The 21,318-nt window shown below is 40.0% G+C and overlaps 1 protein-coding gene across 1 annotated transcript in view; it reads left to right on the forward strand.

The window, feature by feature from the left end:
* IMPG2 (interphotoreceptor matrix proteoglycan 2) overlaps positions 1 to 21,318 on the forward strand; it is a 106,454-nt gene that overhangs the window by 73,553 nt on the left and 11,583 nt on the right. Inside the window, exons 11-20 of the mRNA XM_039534329.1 lie at positions 585 to 829; positions 1,831 to 1,916; positions 5,342 to 5,362; positions 7,392 to 7,710; positions 8,164 to 9,896; positions 11,013 to 11,232; positions 12,944 to 13,154; positions 14,230 to 14,418; positions 15,380 to 15,578; positions 17,143 to 17,222. Of these exons, the coding sequence (XP_039390263.1) occupies positions 585 to 829; positions 1,831 to 1,916; positions 5,342 to 5,362; positions 7,392 to 7,710; positions 8,164 to 9,896; positions 11,013 to 11,232; positions 12,944 to 13,154; positions 14,230 to 14,418; positions 15,380 to 15,578; positions 17,143 to 17,222 (3,303 nt within the window). The remainder of the gene's footprint in view (positions 1 to 584; positions 830 to 1,830; positions 1,917 to 5,341; positions 5,363 to 7,391; positions 7,711 to 8,163; positions 9,897 to 11,012; positions 11,233 to 12,943; positions 13,155 to 14,229; positions 14,419 to 15,379; positions 15,579 to 17,142; positions 17,223 to 21,318) is intronic.

Consider the following 21,318-nt stretch of genomic DNA (forward strand, 5'->3'; position numbering starts at 1 on the left):
AAGCTTCTTAATAAAAAATAAATGAGAGCAACTACATTCTTATAAACAGGCACTTTCCTGGGCCTATAATATAAACACATCTTTAGATCTATCAAGAGCACCATTTAAAGCAGGTTTAAATTGCACAACCTGTCCACTAGGGATGATCAAGGACTCTCAAATTTTTATATTTGTTTGTTTACATTTTTCCAGGCTGATTCCATGTCTCAAAGTCATTCATGGGGGTGACAAGATCTGGTAAAAACCTGGGCTCCTCACATATAATATTTCCACTTCTGGATATTGGTTGGCCCTATTAATAACTATGACATAAAATCAAATATTTAGTCTTGTCACGGTGTTGGAAGTATGAGATTTTCAGTTTGGGTGGTGCTCTCTCTGAAGATTTTGCTACAACTGTGATACATTTTACAGAGTTAGACAAACATAAAAATAATTACATATATTTTTACCAAAGACCCCCTTTAAATTGTTATATCTTTTCTAAGTGTGAGACCTGGCTCCTCAAACAACCCGAATGCATGATATAGCTGGCCAACTGTTTAGCTCTGATCTAAATTCCTTTTTTCTTTATAAAACCACAGTGGTGTGGAGGTCCACTATGCAGTCACATTTGTTGGGGAAGCCATCAGCAATGCCACCTGGGACCTTATTAACCTTCATTCCAACAAAGTGGAGGACAACTCCTTCATAGAACTTGAGGATAACCCAACTGTTGTTTACACAATCAGTGACTTCAGAACTTATATTGCTGAAATCCTTCACAAGAACTCTTTCATTGAAAACATCTCTTTGACCCTGGACCCTGACTCTCTCCAGCTCATTAATGGTGTGTATTACTTAAGAAATGCTGTGGTCTGTTAATCAGAATTTATGTTTAAAAAAGATGAAGGGTGTGGTGTGGGGGATTAGGAGCTATTCTCTCAAAAGGAGGAAGTTATATGTAGTGGTATGGTCCACAGGGCTCCTCCTTTCTCCTGATTTTATTAAAATCAAAGCAGATCAATAGTGGTAGGATCCTATCCCTAACCCACCATTTTAGCCTCTCTTAAATTAATTTAACATTGTGATGTATAATTTTTAAGGTGTGCATTGATGGTTTCAATCATATGTCAGTAACTAAAAGGAAATACAAATTCCACCCAAAATATATACTTTGTATGATATTGTATATCCTCTTACAGCAGGATGATGCTGATGACATTCTGTAAGCGTGAAATTCAGCTCAGTGCAGAAGGCCTGCACAAGGCCCTATGTGCCACTTAAATGGAGTTCAAGTGATGCATAGGGCCCTCTGTACTAGGATGAATTTCAGCCTAGTAGTGCTGAGTTGGAACCTGGCAGCACAGACCAGTGCCTGGTAAGTGCTGTCTTCTCCATGTCCTCCCTGTTGCCAGTGGAAATTGTTATCTATCTAGGTTGTTATCCTTCCTCTATCCTTGCTTTAAGTGTGACTGATAAAGGGCATTGCAGACTCTCAGTCACTCTGGTGAGCACTTTGAGAAGATCCTAGAAGCAAATATGAGATGGAGAGAGGAGAAATGAGTGAGGGTTTTATCCAGAGTACTCTGATGCTTCTACAAACAACTTCCGTGCAGTGCTAGTGCAACCTTTCACAGGATTCTCTAAGTGCAAATTGGGATGATAAATTGGACAGTGGGCACCTTCAAATGCTGAATGTTTTCTTATCCTCTGATTTTAATTATTTTCAGGCACCCCCAGATGTGACAGCAAAAAAAAAGAGACAACAAAACACACTTGACATCATATAAACTACAATAACCATTCCATATGAACTGTGATTTAACAACTTATCTTTTATTTCCACAGTGAAAGAAGTTCTCTCCCCTGCACCTGAAGACACATCCAGGATTACTGAAAATCCAGTTGTTCTTGAGTCTCCAGAAATTGATCTTGTAAGTACATTTCTGCACTGCATTCTCATTCTAATGACTCTGATTTGTCCTCCAGCCGCATACTTACAAACACAACCGAATAGTTTAACTCTAAAAGGTGGACGTATAGTCAGAATCCCAAAACACAGCTCTCTGCCATGTTTGAAATACAGAATGAATGCTCAGAAATACACACAATATAGAGACATACAGTCTGATGAGAGAGCTCTGTTTTGAAAGTCTTCATTTGGGGAAATATTTGGTCTTTGGAAAGTGGCATGCCTCCTGCAATAGAAGCTGATCTGTTCTTTTCCATACAAGCCAGTACTGTGTACTTGTTATAGCCTGTCTAACTACTTCTTCATTTTAGGATTTCCTTTTGGTTTCTTGTAATGTTTTGATTATGTATGGCTAGGGAAATGGTCCTCACAACTGAAGAGCATCATTTGAGCCTTTTCTTGGAACAGAAGAGGTAGATGTCAGGGGAAATTTTGCCATGGAAGAGATTAGATTAAAATATAACTCCTGTTCCTCCTTTGCAGCTGTACTGCTATCACTGAGAAGTGCAGTGCTGTTTTTATAAAAACAAACCTACATCTCAGTAACAGCAAAAGAAATCTAGGCCAGTAGTTTCATTTTTATACGTCCAAGCTTGCTCCAAAGTTGAAGGCGTTTAAGGCAACACCTGACTATGTACGTATCGAGATAAACTGAAATTAAGCCACAAAATTCAGACACAGCTTCTGAACATCCCTGAATTTGGTGGTGATCCGATCTATGTTTTTATCTGGCCCGTTATGCAGATAAGTGTGTCCAGACTCACAAAACTAATTTCAGGCCAAGTCCCTGAAGTCCTCACTCAAGTAAAACTCCCATTGACTTCATATGAGTGTATGTTATGATGTACATTATATTAATATACAGTATATTAATATGTGTAGTATCACTGACGTTAGTGGGAATCTTTGGCTGAATAAAAACTTAAGAAATAAACCTATGCAACCTAGAAATGTACATGGAATTGCCATAACAGACTGATTATGGTGAACAGCATGAATGTATTGGCTAATTTGTAGAGAATGGTTTTCTATATTTACTAGAGACGAGTGAATAGCTTAAAAATGTACCATACATGCATTAATAAAAGAAATAACTTTAGCTGTGCTTACATCTCTTCTGTGTTCACTTTCTGCAGATATTCTAGCAAATGAATTTATTGACAGGAAAGTTTGCAGTAATTCACTTTAATTGGATTTTTGAGAATATTTTCTGGAAGGGAATTATGAACTTGTAAAAGCAAGTATTTGCACCCAGAAACCTGCTTCCAATAGCTCTGTTTATCCAGTCAAGAAATAGAAACAATAGCATGTGACCTACATTTCCAATCAATTTTAGATATTGAATACTTGCAGCAAGCTGCTATGTGCAATGAACAATACAGAAATTATTTAGGAAACAATTTCAATAAGAAAATCAAATTGCTTATGGACAGTTTACAAACAGAAAACAAGGCTGATTTTTTTTTAATTGCTTAGTTGCAATATCTGTTCTTCACAGCTAAAGCAATATAGGGTAAATTAAGTGCCAGTGAGAAAATGAGTCCTACTATATTTTGTATTAGCCCCTCTGTAGAAATAGTTAAAATTTTAAGGACTCTATTTTAATTTCATCATATTTTTGTGGGACTATCCTGACTTCACAAACTGATCAGTAGCAGATATCAATTAACTCTAGATCCACCTCTCTTTAAATTTTACAAATCCCCATCACTGTCTCTCTCTCAAATCCTGCAGATAAGATTTAAACCAGAGGTGGTGGTTGTAATAGGCTGGATTATTGAATGTAATGTCTTTCTGGCAGCAAGAACTGGAAAATTGGTATTTTTTTGTTTTTGCAGCAATCTGTCATATTAGTAAGCCATTCAGATGATATTGGCAAAAACAGAACTTGCCACTCTAATATTAAACTTGTTAATATAACATTGTACCATAACAAGAATCTTTGAAACGCATTAGTTGTCATAGGAACACCTCTCCACATTAAATAAATGATGAAGTGCAGTTTCTGGCACCTGCGTGCTAACATTTAAAAATTTTGCATTGAAAAGTTATTGATACCAGTTTTTATGTTTGTTCTTTTTAATACTTATTTTGCTAATCTTGGAAAAAACAAAACAAACCCTGATAGTTTTACATATATTGATGATTTTTGCTCATGAAGCACATAATTTGTATATTAATTTTCAATTCATTGATAGCTTGCAATTGCTAAAATGAAAACAGCCTACAAAGATATCAGGAGTGGAGTAACAGCTAGTCATAAAAATAGGAAAGGCAAATACTTGTTAAAGAGCTGAACAAATAATTCACAAGAAAACAGCTTATTCTGTGAAATTTGCATTTTTCACAAATTGTTCAAACACATAATTAAATTCTCAGATTTATTCATTTGCAAATTACTTCAAAATAATTCTTAGGTATAGACTGTGAAGAGTCCATTGTGAGTGTTCACAATCACACACCTATAGATTCATTACATAAATCGTCTGGTATTGTTTCTATTCCCTTATTGGATGAATTCTATAACTAACGTGTTCTGTATTTCCCTATGTTAAGTTCTCCTCACACCTTCTATGGGCCATCTTAATTATCACTTCAAAAGTTTTTTTCCTCCTGCTAACGATAGCTCATCTCAATTGATTAAACTCTGCCTGTTGGTATGCATACTTCCACCTTTTCATGTTCTCTGTATGTATAAATATCCCCTGCCTGTGTGTTCCATTCTATGCATCCGAAGAAGTGAGCTGCAGCTCACGAAAACTCATGCTAAAATAAATGTGTTAGTCTTTAAGGTGCCACAAGTACTCCTGTTTTTTTTTGCAGATACAGACTAACACGGCTGCTACTATGAAACCTGTGTTCTGCAGTGTAATTTGCTAGCATCTACCCCTCTCCTTGGTGGAGTCCAAGGGCCTGCACTAGTGAATTACACTGCAGGATAGAGGCCCACACATCAGATTGCAAGTTTTACAACCAAAGATGCAATTTGAAATTGACAATTTGAGCTTAAATGAGTCTTTGATGAGTATTCATGCTACAGGAACGAGCACTGGTGTGCACATTGCCCGCCTGGTTTATTTTTCTGTGCCAAGGACTGGAAGCCAGGCTCCTCAATTCTAGTCACAGATAACATGCTGACCCCCTCTTTGGTCTTGGTTAAGTTAATCTCTCTGCATTGGTTTCTCTATGTGCTAAATGGAGACAATACTTACCCTATCTCACAGAGGTACTGTGTGGACAGATTCATGTTTGAGGATGAAAAGTGCTAAACATTATGATTGTTATGCCCACACACAAGTATAGTGTAGGAAATAAAAAGAAAAGCTTTGAAATCAAATTTGCTTTTCACCATGTATGTTGTTTGTTTACTTTCTGCATTTCACTCAGTTTGGAGATGAAAAGCACTATGTAAGTTCTAAGCATTCTTTCTCTTCTTATAGAGTCCACTGTTTTACAGGCTTTTAAAAAAAAGTGTGTGTTGTTACCCAAATATGTCTATGAACTACAAGGAGACGGCTGGGTTTCTATACTACAGTCAGGGGCACTTGAGTCAGCCGAGGGATAGCTTATAATGTTGTTGTTTAATTGGCGGCCCACGGGCCACATCCAACCCATGAGGACCTCCCATTTGGCCCACCACTGAGCATCAGCTGATCCTTCATGCCTGCTGGGAAGCAGCATCTCAGCTTTCTTCCCCACCCTTCAGCAGCCTAGCCTATTCTTGTAGGAAGGGTGGGGGGAGGAGGAGGGGAGCCCTCCCAACTCACAGGAGGGGCAAGAAAGAGCCTTGCAGCTCAGGGCAGCTCCACTCCCTGTTCCTGCCCTGTAATACCCAATGTGAGTAAGGAGAGGGAGGTGAAGAACCCCTGGAGCCTTCCCCCCATGCCTCAGAAGGGGGAGGGGGACCCTGCTGCAGCCTCCCCCCAACCTGGGCTGTGAGGGTTGGGCAAAGAATCCCAGTAAGAGCAGAGATGAGGCTGGGAAGGCCACAGATAATGGGGGGGAGGGGAGGAGAGGGGGAGGACTGAGAGCAGGGTGGGGCTAGAGGCAAGAATTGTGGGGGCTAGGCAGATTGGGGGTTTAGAGTGCTGGGCAGATGCACTTCCATTTATTTTCCCTCTATTATCATGCTATGTACTTAATTTATAAACTTTTAATTTATATTTAAACACACTGAAGCTAGATTTTGTTGATACTTTTTGATTTACAGGGGTACGCTTTTAATCAGGTGCTTACGTAACGTAAAGCAATCGTTAATTGACGTGCTTTCATCAGTTAACTCGATTGCGTCCTGCGCGGTAGTTTTTCAGAAAAAGAAGAAAAACCCCACAGAGCAGCTGTCAAAAATATCAGGCTATAAGAAAGGGAAATTAGATGTCCATTCATTTAATTTCTCATGAGTTTAATTTCCAATTTTAATGTAATAGTTTTAATAGAATTAATATGAATAGCATTGTGGTGTATTTGTATACTTATTTTTTTTTTGCAAGATGCTGGCATGCTTAGCCTTTTATTTTGAGATAAATAAATACAATCCAGCACACCACTTTTGAACGTCTGCGATTGCTGGCAGGCTCCCTAGAGAGCAAACACCCAGAGAGCCCTGTGACCCTAGAGAGAGCCTTTTAGCCTGCCAAGATACGCAAGTTCCTTTATCTGACCTGTGAAAAATTTAATTGAATATTACTGGTTTGTAACTAAGGATAAGAGTGTGTCATGGAAGTCATTGATTCTGTGACTTCCAGAGACTTCTGTGACGTTTTCCACTTCAGCTTTGGGATGGCGGGATTGGAGCTCCCAGCTGCCATGGGGCCCCCACAGCTCTCATCTACCACTGGTGGCCAGGTGCCCTCACCCTCCTGCCGCAGGGCTTGGGCTCTCATCCCCCAGCTGGCCCATTTTGTCACCATTAGTTTTAGTAAGTCAGGGAGAGGTCATGGGCTTCCATGAATTTTTGTTTGTTGCCCATGATCTGTCCCTGACTTTTACTAAAAATAACCGTGACAAAATCGTAACCTTATTTATAACACATCAGTAAATTCTTTCAGTTGGTAAAAGGAAAACAGATGGGCGTAAGTAGTGCACATTCTAATCCACAGGATCCCACTGCTATTGAATATCATTTTCAAAGAATGCTGCTGTTCTCCTCTAAAGAATCTGTATATGATCCTATCCTTTGGAATGAACATGGGCTGACTTAAAATGTAGGTCACGTGCATGATGAGGCGTATGCAGCCCTGCCCCTATAACTTCCTAACAGAGGCACCCACTGCTAATCCTTGCAGTTTGGAACCTCTTGATACTGCATGTTATCCCCTAATCAGAGAAACAGAAGCCCATCAAGCAGAAGCTGCTACTAGTTAACAATTATTGTATTAGTTAGCATATTGCAGACACAAGTCATACAACAATAGGTTATTATGGATTTATCTTTCAGGATAATGCCCTTTTAGCTGAGTGGCCCTCTGCAGACGCAACAACTACAAGCAATATCTTGCCACTTGATTTCACCAAACCAGGTTTCACCATTGATAGCGAACAGTCCAATGGCAATGAAATCTGGTTAAGATCTGAAAACCTGGACTCTGAGAACAACTTGAATTCAACACCAAAGGCTGTCCTCACTTCTTCTCCTGGTGGGATGAGTCTAGAGGAAGGGGGCCAGATTCTTCATTCTGGCATCCCATCAATATTAGAAAATGGCTCTCCTGTGGACTCTCAGGAATGGCTGTCTATCCCTGCTTCTTCAGAAGATGGTATGTTACTTCACTTCATTTACAAAAGTTGAAGTCTGGGTGACAATGTTAACTTGTGCTCAGGAGCCAGGGCCCTCCAAAACAACTTCCTAGAAACTCCTATGTATTCAGTCAGTTTCACCTTCAGAATGTGCATGTGACTAAAAAGAACCAACTTCTAAATTTAAATGTTTATAGCAACTAATAAGGCCTGTTTGTCCCTAAAGAGATTAATGGTGTATGTATGATCCCTGTTATTCCATTTCACAGAAACACTGCCAAGTAGTTTTAGCTGGATACAGCAGTAGATAAATCCACAATAGATACTTCTAACTTTGGCATGTAAGGAGATCAAGGTATTTAATGGGGAAAAACAGAGTTACTGATCCTTGGGGAGATAAGAGAAATAGAGTCTGACAAGCTAAAATTGCATAAGCTGCAACTAAATGAAAATTGTTGACTTTGTGTTTGAAGATGCTGGAGTGTCGGAAGGCTTTCTTCTGCCTTCCAGTCTACACCCTCATCTTGCATCAAAAGAAATGCCATCCACAGACACTTCTGTGGTTCCTCCAACTTCTATACCAACAATGGCCTCTACATCAGAAACAGAGCCTAATAATGAGGAGGTGATCTCTACAGAGAAGGCAAGAGAAGCCATGCCCATTGACATAGACTCTATATCCCATGACAGTCTGGAGGACGGAGAAGTATATTTAGAGGTGAACCCTCTGCAACCCGATCTGTATCCAGGAGGAGAAATTATGTATGAGGATGGATCTGGATCAGCATTTGATGCTTCAGGTCAAGAGGCATGGCCATGGGACATAGCAACATTAGAGCCAGTTTTCTACCATCTTCCTGAAAGCTGGCTGAAAGATAAAAATGATTCTCTGTTAATCAGAGCACAGGATACTCCTGAGGAACAGATCCTAGATTATATCATTGATTCTTTAGATAAATTAAATGGTAATCCTGAGGATGGAGGCATGACCAATGCAAGAGGGGAATTCACTAATGACTCTGAATCAAATGTACTTGGACTTTCAGAAACGGCAACTCAGCAGGTGCCTATGTTATGGACACAAGAAACCTTGAATGTGGAACTGTCCATGCAAACATCAGAGGCATCAGGCATGTCTGATTATTCTTCATCCATTGCATATGAGCCCTCAGTGGACTATTCTTCTTTAGATATGGCAGATGAACAGACCTCCATCTCACCACATGAAAAAGGTCTCTCTATAGAAGGTCATCTCCTTACATCTACAGGGACATTCAATGTAAAACAAGCTGAAGATTCCAGCGAGGATCATCAAATCATTTATGAAGCAGTAGGAAACCAAAACAGGGAAGGGACAAAGCCAGAACCACCATCCACAATAGTCCAGTCAGGTGTAGCTGTTACAATAGGACACCAAGACATGGATTCCTCATGGACTGGCCTCCTCAAGCCAGAAACAGTCCTGACAGCAACTCCTATGATGGAAAAAATAGTCACTGATGTTTTAATGGAGGAGCAGCAAACTTCAGATTTGCACTTGACAACTCAACAAGCTTCTGGACTACTTGCTGTGAAACCAATAAATATTTGGCCTACTCACAACACTGAAAGGGCATCTGAGAAACCTGCAGATCAAGACATGCAATCTGAAGCACCGACCAGGGTTGAAGTTTCAACCATAGCTCCTTATTTACTGGAACTGGCCACTGGTTCAGAGGATTTCACTGGATGGTCTAGTACAGATCATGACACTAGTACCCCTAGTAGCTTAAATACGGCAGTGGGTTCTTTTGCAACAGTGACTATAACAAAGACTCCTATTGGTTCTCTGTCCAGTTTCCCTACTACACAATATACAGTATCTCAGCCTACTGTTAGCTCAACAAAATTGGGGGAGGAGATGACTACGAGAGTACAGGATACTTCAGTGGAGCTGGATCATGTGGGCACAATGTTGTATCCTCATGAGATGAACCTGGAAGAAAGAAGTATGACTGATAGTCGCATGGAGATATCTACTAACATCCACTCCACAGAGATGGCCAGCGTAGCTTGGCCCACGCATGCAAATCGCAACACTACCACGTCCTCACGAGCTTTAGTGGTGTTCTTTAGCCTCCGTGTTACCAACATGATGTTTTCAGAGGACCTATTCAATAAAAATTCCCCAGAATATAAGGCACTGGAGCAACGATTCTTAGAACTGGTAAGAGTCACTTTATAATTAGTATCTGTTACTAGCAGTTACTATAAGCCCCAAGTTAAAATCTTTTCTTACAGTGCATGTGAGTAAAGGGGGGAAAGACACACACACACACACACACACACACACACACACACACACACACACACACACACACACACACACACACACACACACACACACACACACACACACACACACACACACACACACACAAAGTGTTTGCAACAAAATTACAGCAGCCTAGTACATCCCAAAGGTTGAGAGTAACTCATATTTATGATAGTGGATGTTATTTTTATCCTGTAGTTGGAGAATTTGGTTGGAAAATGTAATGCTTTTATTTGAATATTAGTGTCTCAAAATTTTGACATTTCACTTGTGTGTGGGACAGATTTACCAAGGCAAAAATAAGTCTCTTAAATACTTAGTAATAGTGGGACAGATGCTTGGCTGCTGTAAATCATGTATTTTAGTTGGCTCCACTGGCCTCTTGTATTCACACATTTCCAAACAGTGTCTTCATTTGCTCTATCAATGGGTAAAATAATTGGGAGTGCAGAGTGATATGTTACTGGATGCTCTCACCTGTTTTCAGATGCTTTTTATTTAGAACAACTATTTTGTTAAATCCGTAGCTCAGTGAATTAAACGGCCTATGGATCTACTGATCTCTTAAATAGCCAATGGGTAGCAGAATGCCACAGGAGTAATTATCAGATTTTAAACTGTAAATCAAATAGTTTGTCTGGAGTAACCACATGTATGAAGGGTGATACCCAAGAGATAAGTCCTGTTATGCAGTCTGAGCTTGCTTGGATCAAGATGGAGCACTGCATCCAGTGGGATGCACTTCTATTATAGAACAGGAAGCGTGCAGTGATTTGCTCTCTATATTATGAAAATTATGTGAATCTCTCAGGCTCCTGATAAGCTGCCAGTAAGGCCTTAGCTGGGTAAAAGGTTTGATACCTTTTTTTGAATGTGATTGGGATGAAATATCTAGTCTCTGTGTGTGATGTAATAGCATTACAATTGGCATAGACAGTAGATTCAGAAATAAATCTTCTATCATTGTATTTATATAGCAGTTCAGATATTGTTTCTCCTACATTGCAGCTGGTTCCCTACCTCCAGTCCAATCTAACAGGTTTCCAGAATCTCGAAATCCTGAACTTCAGGAATGGCAGTATTGTGGTGAACAGCCGCATGAAGTTTGAAAAACCTGTGCCTCGTAATGTCACAAATGCGGTCTATATAATTCTGGAAGACTTCTGCAACACTGCCTACCAGACCATGAACCTGGCCATTGACAAGTACTCCCTGGACGTGGAATCAGGTAATGACAGTGTGGGAGTGCTGCCAGTGCAGTGAGTAGCGTCTGCAAAGTCAAATATGCTTGGGGTTCAAAAACTGAGCAGACTTTCTCAGTGTCTTAGAGAAGAGCACCATCACTCTTCTCAGCCTTGGTGTCAGCAGAGTTTTTAAAACTGTGAAAACCAATCTGTTTAGCGGGGCAGATTAAGGCAAAGTGGGACCAGCATCCACCAGAACTTTACGGCTTCCTAGAGAAGTTTGGGGCCATGTTTGGTGCTGACTTGCATCCTATGCGACTCCACCAGCTTCACTGTGGTTGCAGGCAGAGGGAAGGTTAGAACATAGAATTTGGCCCCTGTTTTTCCCAGCCTCCCTCCCACTCCAGCACACTCGTGTTCCTGGCTCCCTCATTTGGCTGGACTCTTCCATGCAGTTCTTCCTAGGCAGGAAGATCCTTCCTCCCAGAAATAACTCATTCAAGGGTGTAAATATACTGGGGAAATTGCTTCCTGTTGGAACACAATGTTGAGTCATGGCATTAACACACTGTGTAGATAGGGTTAATGTCCAGGCAGCTGCTCCTGTTTCACTATAACAAACATGATAATTATCATGACTCCTCAGGTCACTATCTAATATTACACAACTTATCACTGTAGATTGACTCCAAGTTGGACTTCTATCTTCTGGACATTCTTGCATCTTTAATCTAATTCCCAAAAGATGGTAAATTTTTACTCTGGAATTCTGGGTCTGATCTCAGTAACAGTGAAAAAGACCTTTCCTTAATCAATTCCTCTGGTTAAGGGGTGGGGTGGTGGGGAGAATCTGTTTTCTATATTTGTCTTCCTCTATTTCCAGAGATAATTGGGCAAACATGATCTCCAGGAAATGCCTCACCATAATACAATGCTTGCAATTAAGGAATCAGCATTTGCCAAGAGTTAGCATAGATTAGCAACGGAGAAATATTTTTCCCTATACTAAAAACAGGAAATAACTGTGATACGTATTGGCAAATGGTGATTACTGCATTGAAGTAGCTTGTCTCACAACAGAGAGGGGGAGAGATCTAATTTGGTTAGAAAATCTTCAATATTGATTTTTAAACTGTCCTTAATAATTAATATCATTTTATGGTTCAGATTTCAGTGGGATGTGGTGATAGATCAGGTGTCAAAGGAAGTGCAGGTTCTTCCTCTGTGTGCACACATTGTCTAGCACACTGTGCGTACTGTAAGGATACATACAAACCTCACTACGCTCTCCCCAGGGCTGTAATACAGCTCTTCTATAATGGATAGTGCTGGAGTTCAGCTGTATTTTAAGCAGAGAGTAACTTTGAGAAATGGCAAAAGTTCCAATGATGGAAAGCATGAAAGAGGCAGCATAGTCCAGTGGCTAGAGAACTAAAATGGGGGGCAGGAGACCTAAGTTCTGTGCTCAGCTCTTCCACTGACTCACTGTCTAGCCTTGGGCAAGTCACTTATCCCTATATTATAGATGGGAAAGTGGGGTACAAAGAGGTTAACACCACATATGCGCTTTGGCAAAGCTCTTTCAGATCTATGCATTAGAAATGCTATATTTGTACTAAGAATGACCAGTCTTGAATGATCTCCATGGTTGGTTTTCAGTATGGTAGGTAACAATGCTCATTCATGTAGAACAGACCAGGTAGCTAAAAACTATCCAATCTGTTATCTACATTCTCTGTCTCTCTCTGTTTTCAGGAGATCAAGCTGATCCTTGCAAGTTCCAGGCTTGCAATGAGTTCTCCGAATGCTTAGTAAATCGCTGGAGTGGCGAGGCAGAGTGTGTGTGTTATCCTGGCTATCTAAGCATTGAAGGATTGCCCTGTAATAGCATCTGTGACCTGCAACCAGACTTTTGCCAAAATGATGGGAAATGCGACATAATCCCAGGACAAGGGGCCATATGTAGGTATGTTATCCTTTATCTCAGTGGCTTTCAGAAACAGGAAGTACAAACCTCGCTTCCCTATTCTATATCCCCATCCCCCCAAAAAACAAACAACAAAACGGCATAATGTTGAGTGTAATGACAGAGGTCCCAAATGATTAACACTCAATCCATTGTTTGATATATTAATGTGGCAAAATGTTACAAATCATCATAAAAGGTCACTTTGTTGGTTCTTTTAGAAAATTCAGATTTGTAAGGCAAATCCAATATCCTTGAGTTAAAAATGGTACTCCTAATTGAGGAGAAACCAATATGAACAAATATCAAGATGGGGGAAAAAATCCTGTACAAATGATCAAAGACCAGAACAAACAGAGCCATATGTTTTCAGTTTTTGAAAGACGCTGGCCTACTCTGACAGGCAGTCTATGCTGACATGATAACCTACACCATTATCCAGGTAATTGAGAGCGACTAGCAAAATGAACAATAGGATGATGAAGGCTAGATATTTAATACATTTTTGGTACCAGAGGCTTGAGGCCTGATTCTGGTGTAAGTCTAAGTACTTTAGTGGAATTACCCTGATTTATACAACTGTATGAGGAGAACTATCATGATTTTTGCTACTACTTATTATTTGACTAGAAAAAAATCACCTGCAATAAGTATTAAGATCTCAGGAATTAGGATCCATACTTGACTCACATAAGATTAACAACCAACATCAGAAAAATTAAATATGCATTTTAAAACTACAAAAAGGGATGGTTTAAAGCTGTTTTAACCACAGATGTGTATTATAGATTTAATGAGATCATCTGTAATATACACACATACCACACTTTTGTCAAATAATAATTAACATTTAAAATTCCCTACAAAAGATATCCCCCTATATTTGCTAAATGGCACTCCCGTAAAATTCTTAAACAACCTTAATGGGACATGTTAGCAACAAAGTTTAATGCTTAGTAATTGCTCAAGGTTGCTATAGTAGTAAAGTATCCGATTTTTTCCCCATTGATCTCTTGGTATTAGTATTTAACTTTCTTGTTTCCTTGGGGTTTTTTGCTGGTGTGGGGGATTACAGATGTCGTGTAGGTGAGAACTGGTGGTACAGAGGAGAGCACTGTGAAGAGTATGTCTCGGAGCCATTGGTTGTGGGTATCGCAATTGCTTCGGTGGCTGGCTTCCTTCTTGTGGCATCTGCTGTCATTTTCTTCCTGGCCAGGACCCTTCGAGACCAGTACTCAAAAAGTGACACTGAGGACTCATTAGGGTATGTAGAGCGTCTACAGTTCTAAAGCACTATTGGCTAGCAGCTATAGCTCTAATGCGAACCCCAAATTACAAACCTGAGTAACAAGGGTTGCAGGCATAATCTCCACCACTCCTTCCAGTTGATTTTCTAACCTGCCAACATTGCTACAAGTGAGGATTTAACTTCAGCCAGCTAGCTTTCCTCCAAGCTCAATTTGCATGCAAACACTGGGTAAGTATATCCAAAGCACCAGTGAGGTCAGATGAGGCAGAGGATATGGAGCTGGATGTCATCAGTATATTGCAGAAACCAAAGCCTGTATCACCTCACTTACCCTTCTAACTGCATCATCTGCACAAGAGGGATGGGTTTGCCCTGAATTTGTATGTGCAAACCCAAAGATCCTGTGAGCAACTGTCCAAAAACCCCTCTGTGGGATTTCTTGTAGAGAAGGAAATGTAACCACTCACGGCCATCCACCCTATCTGCTCCTGCTAGAGACTGCAGATGTGTCAACAGCACCAAAGACAGCATGAAAAGCTGATCTTCATCCATTCCTAGGATGAGGTTAAATCATTGCCACCTCCTGCATAGGTTTTTTGACTTTCAGGCCTGAAACTAGATTGACTGAGGTCAAAGAAATCCCAGGACTTCCAAGTTACCTCATCACAGCCTCTGAAGCTCCCTTCACAAATGGAAATTGGATGCAGGTCATTAGCTGACAAGGTTGTCAAAACACTGTTTTTTGAGCAGAGGCCTTTGTTAAGGAGACCTAGCAGCCTACCCCCAAAAGGAGGCAGTGGCAGTCTACACAGACAGCAAGCCCACTTCTCCCATGGCCTCACTAATCCAGAGGGACATGAGTTGAACTCCACAGCTCTTTTCTAAAATACCCTGAAGATCTTTTGATCTATGTTTTGAAGAGCACTCTGAAAGACTGCAATACTTGACCTCTGTCTTTTGTTTTTCTCTCTCACAGGCAGGGCGATAGCCTCTCCTCCATTGAGAATGCAGTGAAGTACAACCCTATGTATGAGAGTGATACCACTGGGTACAGCCACTACTATCGGAGATACCCACAGCTCACCTCGTACAGCTCTACCAGTGCAGAGACATCCACCGACTACAGCAGTGAAGAGATAAGGCACATTTACGAGAATAGTGAGCTCACAAAGGAGGTGGGTGACTTTGTAGCTTTGCTCCCCACAGTGCCAGGTGGTGGGACTATGACTTGTGAAATATCTTAAAGCTGCTGGTAACTATACAACTCCTCCCAGAACTTGTGCTCAGAATACAAATACTAGACTTGTGGCTGCACCCCACTCAGCGTCTTTAATCTGCCCTGCTAAACAGATTGGTTTTCACAGTTTTAAAAACTCTGCTGACACCAAGGCTGAGAAGAGTGATGGCGCTTCAGTTAAAGCTATTCCTGTCCACTTGTCTTGACTGCCAGTTCCATCCATGGAGGAAGCAGTGCCTTCTTTCAGAGCTGTCAAATAGCTAGAATCTCCTTCAAGGATGCACACATGCTTTTAAATGCTTAGTTCTTAATAGAATCTTCTGCAAAGTTTGGGAGTGTTGGCCCATTTCCACATTTAAATGGAGACAGATGAAATGTAACCAGAAGCTATGATGCTGGTCTGGGAGCCTGCAGATGAGGGTTCTAGTCTCAGTTGTGCCAGTAATCTGGCCCTGAAGCCTTGAGCAAGTCACATTGTCGCTACCATACAGATGGGGAAATGGGCTCTATGATGGAAATGCTACTAATGCCCTTCTGTACAATATTCATCTGCAGATCTCAAAGGTGCTGTTGTCCTAGTTAAAATTAAATGTGGGAGACAGCGGGTCCCAGAAAGGATGTTATCCTGGAGTCTGATTTCATTGTTGAGGCCTTGAGCTGAAATACTGATTTTCTATGTTTGAGTAAAATTATTTTTACTTTAATTTCCCCCAGTTTTTAAGTCTGTATAGAACTTTCAGAAGTCTAAAATTACAAAGCTACAGCCATTTTTATCACCTTGGATTACCAGTAGTGTTGACCAATTTAAGCATATTTATACACATCCTAGAAAGAGCTGTTTTTTGTCACGTCTAAAAGAACATATCTAAAGGAATATACTTTCAATGACCCACAGCCGTGAAGGGTTTTTTAAAGCTGTATTTTCAGTAGTATATCAGTGGTTTGTATGGCTGTCATAAGCATTGTATAAACGACAGTTGTCATTCCTATAGTCTCTATCAATGTAGGGCATAATATTCTCTCATTCATAATTCACAGCAGTGAGAGTAATTACATTGAAGTCTATATAGTTACTGGTAAAGATGAGACTCAGACCCACATTACTGGACATTCTGTTTGCGTACACACGCAAGGGTAGCCTCTTTTGAGGGGAAAAGATTTTCTCCATTCATAATCTCTCGACTTTTACTAAATTGTATTAATAGCTTCCATGGATATTAGCAGACATACACTAATTTTGAAGAGTTGCTCCAATTTTAGTAAGAAAATAAGGACTAGGATCCCCTTTTAAAGTGTTCTGCAAGTTATTTAAACTGAAGCCTATACATGCCCAATAATTTACAAAATGTGCCCAATTCCAGTGTTTGTTCCTTTCCTAGGAAAGTAGACAAGTCAGCTGTAACGCAGAGTAAAAGTGGTCCAACTTTTCAGTGTTGTTTTTTAGTATTTAGAGCTGTGCACTTTAGTTTGATTCTTGTATTATTGTGTGTCTTGTATTACAGGAAATCCAGGACAGAATACGGATTATAGAGCTTTATGCCAAAGATCGGCAGTTTGCAGAGTTTGTTAGACAACATCAAATGTAAGTGAAATGTGTTCTCTGAATAACATTCTGGCAGTTTTCCATGTGCTTGTCTCTATTATATTTCCTGTGACCGTCTCTTTTCTAAAGCAAGGCAGGCTGTTCTGGGGTGGGGGGTGGGCGGGAGAGATGGGAATTACAGTTTGGTTGCTGATGTACCTGGGGATGTTGGGCACTTCTGTCCCAGTTTCGTCATCTGAAAAGTGGGGAGGAGGAGGAGGAGAATGATCTATACACCATTGGGATGGCATAGCTAGTTAGATTTGATCCAATCTCCCTTTTCAGGCTAGATTCCCCTTGATTTCAGTGAGACTCTTACCTGAATAAGGATGGCATGATTGAGACTTAGTCTGTACATGGTATGAAAATACTAATATTTAGCCCTAATTCCTCTTAGATTTAGTTGTTAATCATTGGCACTGAACTCTTCCAGTGTTTTTCTAGCAGCTGATTGTGTTACTCTAATTATTCATCATCTTATAAGGTACAAATAGACAACATTAAAAGGGATACTAATACTGTAATCCAAAAGCCATATTCATATTAGGCATAACCAGCTCTGTGTTATGTTCATAATGTTTCACCCAAGTACTTTGCAGTAACCAGCAATCTATTAATTGTCTTACTGTAAATAGAGCTTGCTTTATTACTTGGCCCTTGAACTAACGATATACTCCAAACAGATAAACACTGGCCTATTCTCCCCTGCAAGTAGCCCTGGGTACTAGAGCAGGATATGTGAGACCTTATAGCTAATGGGGAATAGTCCTTGACAAACACAAACAGCTTCAGAAGGTGGTTGTTATTCCTAAGAAGAAATGATCAAATCAATAATAGACTTGTTGTCCCAGGCAGGGCCGACGAGAGGGGGGGAAGCCAGTACAAATTACCGGCGCCCAGCTTCGTCAGTCATTTAGTCAGTCTGCCCTTGCTGGGGGACCCAAAATTTTTTTTCACTGGGGCCCAAACCTGCTCTCTGCGGCCCTGGTCCCAGGGTAAAATACTAGTTATTGAGCCACACCACAGATCATATTGTGCATAATGCCCATTGAACTGGTTTGTGCAAATGTACATTTGATCTGCATCTATGGATCAGAGGGAGCAGTTTACTCTGACCAGTGCAATTTCTTGAGATGTGTCAAAGGATGAGATTCCCAGAAAGACAACCGTTAAAGGCAGAGATTCTTCACGGAAAGGGAACGGTGAAGCCAGGCCTCTTGCCTGTAGCTGCACAGAAGCCTAAATTTTCAGGATTGGCTAGTGATTTTGGGAGCGCAGCAGCCAAGATTTAAAGTTCTTCCAAGATGTCAAGTTGGGCATCCAAAAAAACATTAGTCATTTCTGAAAAAAAAGTAGATCAGGCAACAGAAGCAAATGGGTACCAGAGAGGCATGAGACATGAAATAATAATCTGTTTCATAAAACACAGGCAAACAGAGCCTTTTCAGGATCTCTGGTTAATATTCTGTGGTTTCCCTTCAAAATTGGAGTTTGAAAACTGTCGGACAAGCAAATCTTACCAGTTTGTCGTCCTTGAGTTCTTCAGATTCAGCACTGTAATGAACTAAACACTCAGTCACTGGTAGAGAGTATTATCTGGAATCGTGGGTCCCATAAAATTATAAACCTGTCATGTTAACATCGGAATGTAGTCTCCACAGCTTCGGGGACTCAAGGCCTGCTACTGGAAATTCTATTCGATTACTTTCAGCTGATTCTAGTATAGAGCAACCTACTGATTCCTGTCTCTAACTCATGCTAAATATATTTTAATCATCATATTTTAGGGTTTCTATAAATGTGTTCTAAATAGTACTTTCTGGTCCACAACAAAAACTAGGAGATAACAGACACACAAAATCTGCTAAAACTATGGGAATTCCAGGAAGGCAAGTACTACACTGATGATCTACTACTACCCTAAAACTTGCAATTCAATTTATTACTGCAGGAGTTTTTAACCTTCATAAAGGTACAATAGATTTCTAATTAGTGTAGTTAAACACACAAGAAGGCTTACAATGACAGAGACCTGATGCAAGCAGTTAATAGATTATGAATTTCTACTTGTTACATTAGTGCTATCTGAATGTTTGTTTAAAACAGCTGGAATTTAAGAATATTGGAGTAAAATATTTCAGGGGAATAGATTAAAAGTAAAGATCTGTCAGCGACAGAAGCAAAATGTTGTGGGACCAACAAGTCAGGCATTTCAAATGCTGAAATTCCTTTAATTTGGAATAACTATGCCCCTTATTTAAAATGAACATCTTTTAAATTTTCTACAGCTGGAAAGTAAGAAGGGTTGCCCTATTATGAGCTTTGAAACAAAGCCTAGAGAAGAATGTAATTACTACTTGTCTGTTTTTTTTTTCATTTCAGGAAGCTGCTTTAAAAAAAAAATTGAAACCAGAAGAAGTTTTGTGGAAGACGACCTTGTTGCCCTAGTAACAGGGCACAGATGTAGCTGCAAAGCTACGTATAGTCTTTATGTTGTATGGATCTTAAACACTGCTGGTTGGATGCAGATGTTTTCTAAATGAATGATTAACTGTAAGAATGTTTATCTCTGGCTTTTCTGAGTACAGTTATGGGTGACAAGAGGTCATGAAAATTCACTTTTACTTATCAGGGAAAAAGCAGTTCCTGAAGTGGACATTGAAAATTTGTGCATGTATTTTCTAATCTTAAAGATTTTTTGCTTGGTATGCAAAGAAAAAGTTAAACTGAAATACAAATTTTTAATGTTACTCTGGTGTTCCCCCCCCCCCACTGTGGATGTTTAGAGGTTTCAAAAGTAAAATATTAGTGGGGGAAATATTTGGGGTGCAGGTGAGAGGTTTGTAGGATGATACTGGTTCTGCTCGAGTGATCCTAGCATTATTTTGATATGGCCCAATACTAATCCCAGACAAAATGTAGTATTGTCTAGCTAGAGAAAATTTGTTTTGTATGGCTGGCTGAATTACCCTTGTTTGTTGCTCACCGATTAAAATAGTCACATACTTCATAATGTTCAGCTTGCAACTCTCATGACAAATCTCATGTCTCTTTGAATTCTATGTCTTAAAAGCGATTAATGTTGCTGGCTTTCAACTGCCACATGTTAGCTTGGGGGGAGATGGTGCAGTACTTAGTGGTCACTACCACAAAACATACTAGAATGAGTGTTTGTTCTGCTTCTCTCCCAGTTCCAGACTGGGGCAAACAAGGGCTAGACCCCCCGTCCCTGTCTTTACAGAACATTTCTAGAATATTCCATTACTATCATCCTAAATTATTTTAAATGTAGAGAACTTTTATTTTTTGCTTCTGTAGGTTAATGAATGAAGTATTTACTGTACAGTTATTTTGTTCCCTATGATTGGTTATTTTCATAAGGGCTTAATTGTGCTACAAAAAGACTTATCACACCATTCTTGTTGTTTATTCCCTTGGCACTGAATTTCTCTTCTTAGAATTGTATGCAGCCATCATTCAAACTAAAGCCAATTCAGCTGACATATTTGAATAATACACTAATCAATTACTAGCTTTATTTCAAAATCAGGCCCTGTTTACTTCCGCATTTGAGTCAGATATTGTAGTATTTACCTGTCTATATATTTTATAGTTTTGCCTCCCCAGTTTCACATGTCAGCAACTTCTACTGGGGAAAAAAGTGACCTCACTTCTGGCTTAGGGGAAACCTAATGTTAAACCTTTTAAACTGCTTTTCAGATTTAATTACTTAGAAATAAAAATAATTTGTTTTTAAGAGCAGATTTTATAGAACGATGTGCTTCCAATGCAAATTTGGACCTGTATTTTGAACCCTCAAAAGTTCCCATGGGTTTGGTACGGCTTATTGAGAGGGAAGGTGCCAGCATGAAATTTGGCTCTGGATCCAGGTTTGAACTCCAAGCTCAGGGATGTTCACATCTTTAGGATTTAATACTAAACAGTAACATTTTCCCACCTGATTTAATACCCCCTGAACAATGAAGTTAGTCCAGAGGCCCATCAGTGCCAGTAAACCCCTTTTCCAATGCATAGTACAGTTTAGTCATGGTGAGAGCTACTTACCTTCCTCACTTAGACAGCTTGGGGCGGGACT

The sequence above is a fragment of the Mauremys reevesii genome, linkage group 1 (genome assembly GCF_016161935.1).
Source record: "Mauremys reevesii isolate NIE-2019 linkage group 1, ASM1616193v1, whole genome shotgun sequence".
Classification (NCBI taxonomy): Eukaryota; Metazoa; Chordata; order Testudines; family Geoemydidae; genus Mauremys; species Mauremys reevesii.